This window comes from Gymnodraco acuticeps, unplaced genomic scaffold (assembly GCF_902827175.1).
Source record: "Gymnodraco acuticeps unplaced genomic scaffold, fGymAcu1.1, whole genome shotgun sequence".
In the NCBI taxonomy this organism is placed as follows: domain Eukaryota; kingdom Metazoa; phylum Chordata; class Actinopteri; order Perciformes; family Bathydraconidae; genus Gymnodraco; species Gymnodraco acuticeps.
The window spans coordinates 369,888-382,212 of record NW_022990397.1 but is presented as its reverse complement, the minus strand read 5'-3'; the positions used below and the strand labels follow the sequence as shown (position 1 = coordinate 382,212).

General features: G+C 40.8%; 1 protein-coding gene across 2 annotated transcripts; it reads right to left on the bottom strand.

Annotated features, from left to right (window-relative positions):
• Nucleotides 1-5: 5 nt before the first annotated feature.
• slc33a1 (solute carrier family 33 member 1) lies at nt 6-10,864 on the bottom strand. 2 transcript variants are annotated; one of them, XM_034224583.1, is made up of 9 exons: nt 10,576-10,864; nt 8,799-9,250; nt 8,551-8,704; nt 8,010-8,205; nt 7,701-7,900; nt 7,410-7,594; nt 6,484-6,601; nt 3,764-3,979; nt 6-2,114 (listed from the first exon to the last, which is right to left on the bottom strand). In XM_034224583.1, exons 2-9 carry the CDS (start codon nt 9,206-9,208, stop codon nt 1,947-1,949), a joined length of 1,647 nt encoding a protein of 548 aa, XP_034080474.1. In that variant the 5' UTR covers nt 9,209-9,250; nt 10,576-10,864; the 3' UTR covers nt 6-1,946. The 2 variants fall into 2 exon arrangements, with proteins under 2 accessions (XP_034080474.1, XP_034080475.1); XM_034224584.1 differs by having other exon boundaries at nt 10,727-10,846.
• Between the last annotated feature and the right edge of the window lie 1,461 nt (nt 10,865-12,325).

The window sequence follows — 12,325 nt, the reverse complement described above, 5'->3', positions numbered from 1 at the left end:
GTGTCTTTTTTTGTATGCAGAAACCACAAGTGTATTTTTATTTGTATACAAGAGTTTTTTCATTGCATTCATCGTCAGAGCATTAAAGATCGCTGCTGATAGCTTATTTAAATGTCTCTATACGGTCACCCTGTTCAATGAAATGAGCGGGGATCTGAAAAGATGGGCAAATAAAAAAATCATAACGAGACAACAAACATCTTCAATTTAAGTGTGATGAGGTAACTGAGAAATTAAAACAAATTGTATGCAGCTAAAAGATTTATCACCACCTTTAAAGCCAATTCAGCAGATTAAAATTACTGATCTGAAACATTGATATTATAAAAATGCCACACAGTCCATCTAAAATCATACAACAAATGTAGTGCCCAGTAATGGCAAAAAGGCTCTCATAATGAAACAGTGATGTGCTGGTATAATAACTTTAAAGGAAAGGCTTGCAGTCTGATGTTAAATAAACAGATGACTTCTGTGCATTTCAGAGTAGTAACAGGTCAAACATGTTTTAAAAAAACATTTTCTACCGTCATAATCTAGAAAGGTTTGACCTTCAAAACGTACTTCACAAAGTCGGCATGGTTAATCAGATACACAACGATGTAACAGTTAAACGTATCCTTACACTGAGCCCTGATTGTGTCCTTACATTTTGTATTTAGAGAAATACTGTAACATTCACTTCTATGTACAACAGGCAAGACTTTAATGGCGTTTGCTTTGTCACGAAGGCTGCTGGTCTGAGTGATGAATTGTTTTTTGGAGCAAGAAATATGGATGTATTTATTTACACACTTCTCAGGCTGGTGTTAATGTCCCCTTTAGATGGGATGTGCCACAAGAAACGCTTGATCCAAACTGTTCAACGTTACGGTTGTCTGAATTAGGACTAGTCTGTAAATTGATAGATAGTGTACAGCATATTCACATATTCACTCAAAATGAATGCATCTATAAAACTTGAAAATGCTGCAAAACCTAATCGGCTTAAAAAAACATTTAGAGACAAATATGTCTGTTTTTTTCTTGCAACTTAAAAAAAAATGATAGTAAAAATGTTTAAGCTGCACTGTCAAATATTGCTCCAAGGATTTGAATTGGTCCTATAATAGGGAAAGGATTAGGGTCACTTGTGAAATTCTTTTTTGAGATCTGACCGAAAGTGAATGTTTTCTCAAGATCTGAGATTAAAGTAGGAATTAAAAAAATTAAAAAAATCACATGTTGCGTAGAAAATGAATGAAAAAAATATTTCTTAAACATTTAATATTTTAGACAGCTCATCTTGTATTCATGAGGAATGTGTGCTGAGCATCCTATCAAAGTATATCAAAACTAAAGAACGATAGCAGCTATGTTTTATGTAATCTACTACAGACTACAGAGTTACTCAATGCATGTTCATCAACTTCAATGGTAATATCCCCTGCCTTCATGAATCAACTGGCTTTGAAACAGGAAACAAGGCACAAATCACTCAAGAGGAAAACATATATTTAAATAATCATAAAAAAACAACAACATTGGTTTAGATCTGAGTCAAACAGCAATGATCTTCATACTGGGTTAGGGCACTAATTATTTGTTTTGCTAACATTTCTAGCCACACACTGGCCATCCAAGCAGACAAACCCAGAAATGTATTTGAGCACACTCTTTGACTCAGCTCTCGCTTGTTAAGGCTGTTTGAAACAGCAAAGTAAAGTTTCAGGATAAAAAATAAAACGTTTTAGCTAGCTCGTAGTTTCAGTTCTCCGGGATATAGTAATGATGAGAAGGACTTGTACGTCTTTCATCAGAGTTATGCAGGTCAAGGTGACACAGTTTGAGAGTGATTTCTGAACAGCTGGAGCAGGGAGTAAACAGGATGGACCGGAGTGAAACAACATGTCCACCGTTACGCTGAGCAACAAAGAAAGAGTCAGAAGTCCTGAGGAGGAGTGTCATCAGTGATTGGATCTGCACCTCCACGCAGCGGGGCTCTGCTCCTGCAGCCGCCTCATCTTCTTCCCTAACCACACCCACCAGGCTAGACCGATCACCACACACACCACCGACTCCACGTAGTAACCGTCCAGTGTAGTCACACAGGCGCCGCCCTCCTTAACGCACAGCTGGAGGGACGAACAGGGACAAAGGAGTCAATTAGTAAAGTCTAACTAAATACACCTGTATGTGTTCTGGTGTTTTTCATTCCTGCAACAAGGTGCATGCCGAGTGGGGACTGCTAGGCTGCGTCAAATTTTACATTCTTCTGACCTGGATATCTTTAAGTGTCAGCCATGATAAGAGCTGTTTGAATTCTCTAGATCAGGGGTGTCAAACTCAAATACACAGTGGGCCAAAATAAAAAAATGGGTGCTAGTCGAGGGCCGGACTGGTTCAATGTTTATTGCAAAACGTATTGAAATGAACTCATTGCACATTTTCAACCTGGAACTAACAAAGCTTAAATGATTGCCTATAAAAACAACATTAAATAATCAGTTGCATTCATTTCTTATGGCTCTATCTGCAGCTTTCCCAGAGTCATTTCTTAGGCTTACATTTTTCCACAGGCCAACACCAGCTTAAAAAAAACTATTTCCCTCAAAGAAAACACCAAACATGCCCTGTTGTTGCAAGAAAAAAAAATGCAGAAGGAAACATCCATTAAACTCAGGGTGCTGCTCTGATGCTAGTTCAAGCAGATACTTGGCATCTCATCTTGGGTGCAAGTTCATCAATGTTTGGGCTCAGGCTCTGAGCTGAGGAAACCCTCAGGATGGAGTGAAGCTGTGCGTGCAATATACCGGCAGGCCAGATCTAATAGTAATTAGAAATTATCCTGCGGGCCGAAATTAAATCCACCACGGTCCTGATTTGGCCCCCGGGCCTTGAGTTTGACACCTGTGCTCTAGTCTAGATGATAGGAAAGGAGCTTAAATACTTCCTTTACTATCTCCTTTAGCTTAGGAAACACTGGACCATCCTATAGAAAAGGAGAGGAGATAATGCCGTCCCACAATACCTTGCGGCCGCTATGTCACACAACATTCAGACGTTCATGGAAACAACCGAAAGAGAAGCGCAGATCATGTAAGTTACGCTGCTTATGAAGCTTATTTAAAGTGCGTATATGTTCTGAACATTCAACACTATTTAAAACCAGAAGGGAAAAAACCTGAAGGTTGAAAAATGTATTAGAATTACTGTAAAATGAGCTCAGTGTTTACTGAGCTGTGTGGGTTTCTTCAGCTTTGTTTCAACATGTTTGAATGGCGATACAGGCTGAAGTACCTCGATGTCTTATAGTAGACGCTGTACGGAGAATTGTAGTGTCCCTACAGCAGACTCAGTAACATCCTCCCATCTCATCACAATGAGAGTCCTGAGGAATTCTTCTTCACACCTTTTCTTAACCCTGCGACGTTTATCACTGAAGTAAGGAAGCTTCATTTTCCATCATTCGTTAGCAACCCTGTTATTTCTGCCTCTCAGCCTAGGATGTATATTGTTTATATGCGTCTTTGTAATAAATCTTATAGTTTGACAGTTTTAAAGCCGTCTTTCTGTGGTGTATTTGGGTCAGTGGAGGAATTGTGTAAGCCCCATAGGGCCGCTTAAGGGATTAAAGGGGGCCCTTCCAGGATCTTCATGCACGTGTTGCAGCAACGCAGCCCAACTGGGCAGATCTACTGGAGGGAAAAAGGCCAAGGAACACAGGTAACCACACCACTGCAGATTTGACCTCCCTCCCTCCCCCTCTTCTTCTTTCACTCACCCCCGCCTCCTCCGGAGAGCCACAGCTCTGCCCCGCCGCCCCCTGACACTCCTTAGAGGTGAGGGGGTCCACCATCCACAGAGCCAAGGTGGAGGGCCAGTTCCCCCCCAGGTTGGTGACAGTGTTCAGCAGCGTCATGTAGGTCCCCCCGATGAGGGGGTCGCTCACTTTGGCATGGAAGGCCATGCAGGCCACGTACATGCTGTACAGCGTCACCTGGGGGGCAACATGGGAAACATCTGTTAAAGCTGATTTTCAGACTAACCATGGCACTCAAACACTTCACAGCTAAAATACAAGGGCCAGAAACAGAATATATATTTAGTCAATTACTCCTAAATCCCTATCTCATATGAATAGTTTTAATAATCCATTGAAAAGAAACATTTTCTAATGACATTTAAGATTTTCTTCTGTTACACTGTGACATCTCGTGGAAATTAAACAAAATAAAGTGTATAGAGATAGTGCAAATCATGTTGTGTACCTTTTTAAACAATAACTTGAAATATGAGACATGACATCCAAACTCGCAATGACGATGCACAAATGTGGATTAAATAAGATGATATGTAATTTGTTAATGCCCATATCGGGAAGAAAGAGGTCATAGCAGCATATTTACAGGCATAACACAGGAGCTACAAATATAATACAATTAAATACAATTGGTTAAATTAAAGAAAAACATAATATCTTATATTTTTTTGCATGTGTCTTTCATATTTAATCATAAACTACGAACAGAAGAATAGGATTTGAAAGTTAAAAAAAGACCTGACTGAAAAACAAGAATTGAAACCGAGAAAGAAAACCTAGTTTTTAATCCAAGGGCACAACATTTGCAACTGTTCAGATTTGTCTAACCAACCATACAAATAAACGTTCTCATTGAAATCATTAGCATATAGAAATGAATAAGAACGCTTAACTATTGGTTGCACACAGGATGCAGGTAAAGGACTTCAATATATTTGGTTTGAATGGATCTTCTTTCCAACAAACAATGCAGTTGTCAAAGTTAAGTTTGTTTGCATCAACAGTAATAAACAAGTGTTGCTTGTTCTCATCAGCTCTCAAACTGTGTGTTCACTGAAGCAAACCAAACGGGCCATACTGACACGCTTTACAAGGGCCACTGTCGATCAGATTTGGTGTCTATTTGCTGTGCAGCCCTGCACAAAACCAACACCTGGTCCCCCTAATATAATGTTAAGTAGAAATGTGCAGAGGCCTTTTTCAGAAGCAAACTGTCACTGTCTTATGGCGCATTTCCACTACAGCGTGGAGCGCAGTTTAAGCGTGCCGTGCCCCGTTTTTGGTTGCGTTTCCACGAGGCGTAGTTCTGGTGTTGTACCGTAGGTTGAAGCCCTGTTCGCGGGGACGCAAAGGTGACGTCATCGCCTGTATTGAGCGTTCGTCTAGTGTAATAAGCTTTTTTCTCTTTCCCATCAGATTAAACAGCAAACGGCTGAATAAATAATGTCCATACAATTGCGAGGAGGCTCGTTTTAAGGACACAATCTTCGTATTGGAACAAACTTCCGTTTTTAAGCGTAGTCCCACTCTGCTATGTTCCTCCTTCCTACAGAACCGTGACAATGAAAGGATAAGATGTCATTTGTCAGTATAGTCCTATTTCTTAAAACCTTCGCTGTTGTTTAAGTGTCTGATACTTGATAACCACGAATGATATCACATATATGATCATGTCAGACACTGTGTTATTTTCAATCAAGCCTAAAAGATAATGTGTTCAAACTGGCTTCACTCACTTTAATTGCTCCTTTGAATGTAATTTTCCTCTGTGGTTTCCTACTCAACATATTTTTGTATTGTAATGCCACTCATATTTTATTTTACTTTAAAGTGACATTGAATATTTTGAAAGGTGCCCTAAAATATAGTGTATTATTCATCTTATATCTGTGCCTATAACACACTATTAATGTTCCTTATTTTAGACTAGGTTTTTCCTGGTGTCAATAGGGAAGATCTGCACTGTTCTCTACATAACATGTTCAGCAGAGCAGGTATTTCTCCTGCCAGATATGGCACCCCCCCTACAACCTTGTCCAGAAGAGTCACAACTTCACCAAAATTACACTGGTGTTTGCTGTTCCCCTCTAGTTTGTGCTCGCAAAAGCATTTTACTCTGGGCCCAGCAGGTAAAAAGCTAAAGAGGGGCTTCCATATCCGGCAGAGAAGGTGTTGTGGCTGGCTACCGGATATGGAAGCCCCCCTGTAATTTTTTACCTGCTGGGCCCAGAGTAAAATGCTTTTGCGAGCACAAACTAGAGGGGAACAGCAAACACCAGTATGATTTTGGTGAAGTTGTGACTATCCTGGACAAAGATATAGGGGGGGCTTCCAAATCCGGCAGCTACAACACCTGGTCTGCCGGATATGGAGAGAGCTCTGAGGGCTAACAGCTAACGGCTGATGTTGGTTTTGTGTTTCGCATTGAAGATGACGTCACGGCTCCGCCTACACTGCGTTACTATAGTTACTGCCCCAGTTCCTAAACTGTAATGGAAACGCAGCATAAAGTGAGCCGGGCCTACCAAGGCCTAACTATACCGTACTAAGCCGTGCGAGGCCCTGCAGTGGAAATGCACCATTAGTGTTGCTGACAATCCTAGAATAGTGACACAAACACTATTACATCATTTGAAAAAGGAAGAAAAACAACATATTCAAAAAGCAACAGAAAAACAAACCTGATGCAATGCGTAGCTAATCAGCACTATGCCGTAGTAGTAAACAGGGAACCCTCCATCTTGTTTTAAACTGGGGGTCAACCACACCAGCAGAGCGTACCCCAGTCCTATGAGCAACCTGCAAGCACAAAACCATACGATATGACACGATAATACTTTATGTCAGAGCAAGTCTGAAATGTGCATTACAGCAGCTCCATTTGCAACATAAACAAGGAAGCATACTAATGGCGCATTTCCACTGCAGCGGGTAGCCCCGTTTAAGCGTCCTTAACCGTCCTCAAGCGGCCAGGCCAGTTTTTGGTGGCCTTTCCATATAGCGTAGCACCGGCTAGCGGGTACTTTTTCCCTCTTTTTCCGGCCTCATAAAATCGTGGTTCTATCAGACCTGGGCCAGGGCTGAACTAGTGACGTCAACACTCTCGACTGCTGATTGGTCAGAGAGAATCGTCACAAGATCGCGCGCGAGTTCATCCCTAGCATCGCATATAAATTTAGAAGCAAGCTTGCAGCATTTTTATAAACAGCATTTTGTAAACGGATGAGCTACAAAAATGGCAACGTCTAATAAGAAAAGCACACCGTGGTCGACCGAGGAGGTGACGACGTTCCTACATCTCATTGGGGATGATCAAATCCAGCGGGAGCTCGACGGAACAACTCGAAATGTGAACAAAAACAAAGCCGATCGCCCCGCCTACACTGCGTTGCTACCCCAGGTCCTAAACTGTAATGGAAATGCGCCACGGCCTCGGACGGCCAGCGAGGCAGCCCGAGGCCTGAGCGAGGACGCTTAGGGACGCTTAAACGGGGCTACCCCGCTGCAGTGGAAATGCGCCATAAGAGAAGATACAAGGAAACAAACAGCAGCACTCTGTTATCTGTTATGTTATTTAATGCTAGTGCATGGCTGTGTGTGCTTGTACCTAAAAGGAAAGGCCTTGTAGAAGACATCCAGGGGTCGGGGCCCCGCGGTGTATTTACTGATGATCACAGGGAGCAGGATCTGCAGAGGCACCATGGGCACGGCCAGCAGGGCCAGCTGCTCCTTCGGGACTCCAGCCTCCACCAGCTTCAGACCTGTGACTGCGTCCGCTGCAGAGAAGCCCATCTGAAACACAGAGAAATCTGTTAATCACAACATATGTTCACGGTAAGAACAGGCAACACTCTCATAGTCATATTTCAAAAAGATAAACCAAGAGATGGTGAAGTACTTTGGCAGTGAGAAGCAAGGCACAGAAGGTGAAGACGGTGGGCATCTTGATGATGTTGAACAGCAGCTTGTAGGTTGCCATGACGCCCTGTGTCTCCTCTTGGACTCTCTTCTTCCCTTTGCCCTGCTCGTTTTCCTTTTTCATGATGGCTACCAACGTCGTGGAAACCAGGAACACTATCCCCCAGAAAAACAAGAAGTCTGCACAGAAGAACAGGCAGCATTAGAGACTTCATTCAACTCAAATTCCAATGCAAGGGTCAAAAAGTGAATATGCTTCTGGTAAGTTTATGTCAGGGATATGTGATACCTGACAAGGTCACGATGCCTGTGTCCTGGGGCTCTGTTCTGAGGTATTTGTTGCAGAAGTCTGCAGACTCCAGAGCCAGGAAGAGCACATTCCCTAAGAAGTATCCAGCTGTCTGGCCCACTGAGTTGCATGTAGAAGCATAGCCCACATTCTCCCGGGACAACATAGTCAGGGCCCAGCCGTCCACAGCGATGTCCTGAGAGGCAGAGACGATACAGCCAATGGAGGCAAGATTCAAGGCTTTTATTGTCATGTGTACATCGCTACAGTGTAGTTATGACAATGAAAATGGTTGGCTCCTCCAACAGTGCAACACAATAAAACAGATAAAATAGTGCAAGTAAATAAAATAAAATATAATAGAAATACTGCAGAGTAGTCTATATACAAGTAATTGGAATATTGATATATATAAGTTGCAAACAGATGAATGTTATGGATGTTCTTTCAAAAGTTCAGGTGTTTAACAGTCAAAGAGAAACCATCAACTTGAATGTATTGATCCTCCAGAATGTAGGATCATGTCACAGTGATTTCCTACCTGTGTGGCTGCCAGGAAGGCAAGCATGAAGAAGACAGCTGTGAGTGTTACCACTTTTGGTCCTCCCTCACTCTGCAGCAGGGAATTGACCGTCACAGAGAGGTAGAGCATGAAGAGGCCCAGCAGGTACTGTGTTGGAACCAGCCATGACTTTCTGCAGAAAAAGGTGAAAAAACATACACAGTGTACGAAAGAGGGGCAGCAAATCCACACAGATGAAAACAGCAGCATGAACACGTCATTCTTACCTTCTACCAAACCTGCTGAAGTAGAGCGCGTCCACCAGCGGCGCCCAGAGGAGCTTGAGACTAAATGGCCAGAAGACAAAGCTGAAGAAGGCCTGGTCCTTGTAGCTGACGTTCTTACTCTGTAAAATCAGAGGGATGCTCCCCGCCAGGCCCAGAGGAATCCCCTGCAGCACGTACAGGAACAGAAGGAGCAAAACGTTCCCCAACTCTCCACGGACCCCAGCAGGCCGGACCATGTGCCTCCTGTCCTCAGAGTCAGACCCTCTGATGAGACCCTCTGCTTCCTCCTCTAACTCCGGATCAGGAGAGCTCATCTCTACCCTGTCCGTCATGCTCTCAGATGAGAAGGCGACCCCCGCCGCCTTCCTCTGGCGCCCGTTATTGTGTGTCATAAAATCAGAGTGCTCCATCTTGGAGCAGTGGGCATCAAACCCGCTGTGCCCTCAGGAAATCTGCAGAATAAAGATCATTATAATAATACCAATAATAAAAAAATGCTTTCCCGGTGCTCAAAGTCGCTTTAAATAATATAGAAATACAATAATAAATAAATAATATAATTAAAAAAAAATAGATGATAGATTTAAATAGATGAAAATAAGATACTCAAACATCTAAACTGAACGATATTTCACTACACGTTTTTAAAGCTACCATAAATCAACCTTTGAATCCCATTGATCCCATTTTTTTGCACTGTCATCATGACAAAACCTCAGAACCTCCCAGACAGACAAAGATGACAACAATACGCAATACCGTATTGAATACACAGGTTTGTGTAATGCTAGCAAACTGGATAAGTGGAAACATGCATTGAGCTACATTCAGCTCTTACCTACATACAAATAGTTGCAAGAAAACGTTTTGGTGAAAGGTGAGTTTCTGGAATGATGACCAGCAGACTAATATAAGATATACTGCTTAGCACAGTGCACATGGCAAGAGGAAAGAGCAAATACAGAGAATCATTAATTATTTATTGATTATTCGGGTGAAAGGTGACACTTCCAAGGTCTCACAAAAGATCCAGGATATTCTCAATTTAAAAAAATGCTCATTACAGCTATAGCTTTGTATTTATGAGCTTAATAATTCAGTTTGGGTTTTTTTGTATGAACTCTCCCACGTAAAGATGTTTTCTTTATTACTTAGTTACTAAACGATGTAAATCCCTACCAAAGGTTACAAGAAATACAAGCTTTCTGAACATATCTAAATGAAAATGGACTTTTGTTAAATGAACTATCTATCTCTTCCTTTTTATCATTCTTACACTAACCTTTGTTTCAGTCTTTTGTTGTTGTGTTTAATGGGTTTCTGTTATTCCTTTAATTGCTTGGTCTTAAAGAGCAGTACTTGCATTTCTTTGGTGTGTTTTAATTGATTTGATTGTCAGCAAGTTGAACAGCACTCAATGTATACTAGGTACTATTTAAGTACAATGTATATTATTATAGTACAAGTGAACTAGACAAACTGTCTGACCACATTGTGAAATAAGTCCTAATGCAAAGCAATGTTTCCACATGAATTGCTTGGCTCGCTGACACCATAGAGAGAAATTAAATTAAGAATAATTATGTAAATCATTGAATGGTTAACGCAGTTGTAACGGTATAGAATACAACTAAATTACAACATGCAATTAAATTAGGAAACAATACAACACATATTCTCCATTAGATTAATTACAGCAAATATGAAGGCATAGAAAGGACATGCAAGCAGATGGAAAACTGAATTTAAACAAGATTGAAGATGATTTCATGCATACCTGGTGATAACATCATGCTAAATCACCCATGCTGAACACAAGCGGCTGGATTACAGGTGAAATCAACCGGATGTGGTTTTATTCGTTAATTATTCTTTCGCAAACAGGATGGCAACTTAATAACGGTGATAAAACCCAATGAAAATACTACCGTTTGACTTTGAACAGTTTACATCGGCGAATATCAACACAGAGGAACCAGGAAACGCGGCGCGTGCAACAACTAACTGCGTCCGGCACCTACAGCTGACGTGTCAGAGCGCGCGAGAAGTGAGTTCCGGTTCTGTGCTGATACTCTGTAAAGGGGAGAAGATCATTGTATTGAGTAAAGCACAAATATTGTAAAGTATTGTTAAATATTGTTCCAACGTGAAGAAGTGTATGAAGTTGCATGTTGACAGTAAATGGGTTAAAGTTGAACAGAATTATTTTTATTTATTGATTCATGTATTCATCCATTCATTGATACATACATTTTCTATTATTTATTCTACTTTCATAATAAGATCAAAATCAAGAATATATAGAAATCAGAATACTCTATTTGTTCAGTAGGTGATTGGGTTTTGTGACAGTTTCTACATAATAAAATAAATACGAAATAGAATACATATAATTATAAATGGAATACAAATATCCTCCTGGGAAGTGGGAACCAAGGGAAAAAAATGTTTTCCAATCTTCTTTATTTTTTATTTCCTACCTATTTAGGGTTAAAAAAACATCTTGCAATTTACATTTGCACATATATGTGTCAAAGAGAAAGTCTGTATGGCCTGCGCTCCCAAGATTTTATTCAGATGCTGGTCCCTACAGTGAGAACAAAACTGGGTAAAACAGCTTTTAGATATGTTGCCCCCACAGCTTGGAACAATGTATCCTAAAATCGTTTTAAATTTTGCCAGTTTTGAATGATTTTAATAGTTTGTTTTACTTCGCATATTGACTGGCTAATGTGCCATTTTATTTGTGTTTTACAGCTGTATTTGTCTGCCTGTCATGTCTGTGTTTATCTGTTGTAACTTTGTACATGCTGCCCTTCTTGGCCAGGTCGCTCTTGGAAAATAGATTTTAATCTCAATGAGTCTTTTACCTGGTTAAATAAAGGATATATGTATAGACTTTTTAAATTGTATTTTATTTTTAAATGTTACAGTATGTCCAGAGGATGTCGGGACCATTTTAGTTTGAAAAGACAGCCAAAATGAACATATAGACTATGTAACGTATTATGGTTATATATCGAGTGATATTAATACAAGAATACATTCAGTTTTATTTAAAACATAAATAAGTAATTGATCTGAACATTGCTGTTTATTTGGTCACTAAAAAACTAGTTTGGTTTTTGGTGAATCTTTCCAGATCTTCAAAGACTTTGTAGTCAATGTAGGAAAAGTACCTCATTGACTCCAGTCGGCACAGGCTGTAGGGTCATCTTGACTAGTTTTATGGATGTGGTCTCCATGGAAACAAACTTGGCATTCCTGAGGCAATTCTCATTTTTCATGGCTCCACTTAAAATAAAAACAACAATAAGACATACGTGCCACTCTTGGCCCACAGAGGGACATGTCTTTCCAGCTCGTCCCTATCTGTCTCTATGTATCTATCTGTGCGCTCATGGAGCCTCCTGCATCTTCCCCCCCTTCTTCTTGACCCTCTTCTATCCCAGGTGTGAAATCCTCATCTCATCTGAGAGCTCAAAATCTGAATCTCCCTTAACTATCTGGTACAGAAAATGTCTGCT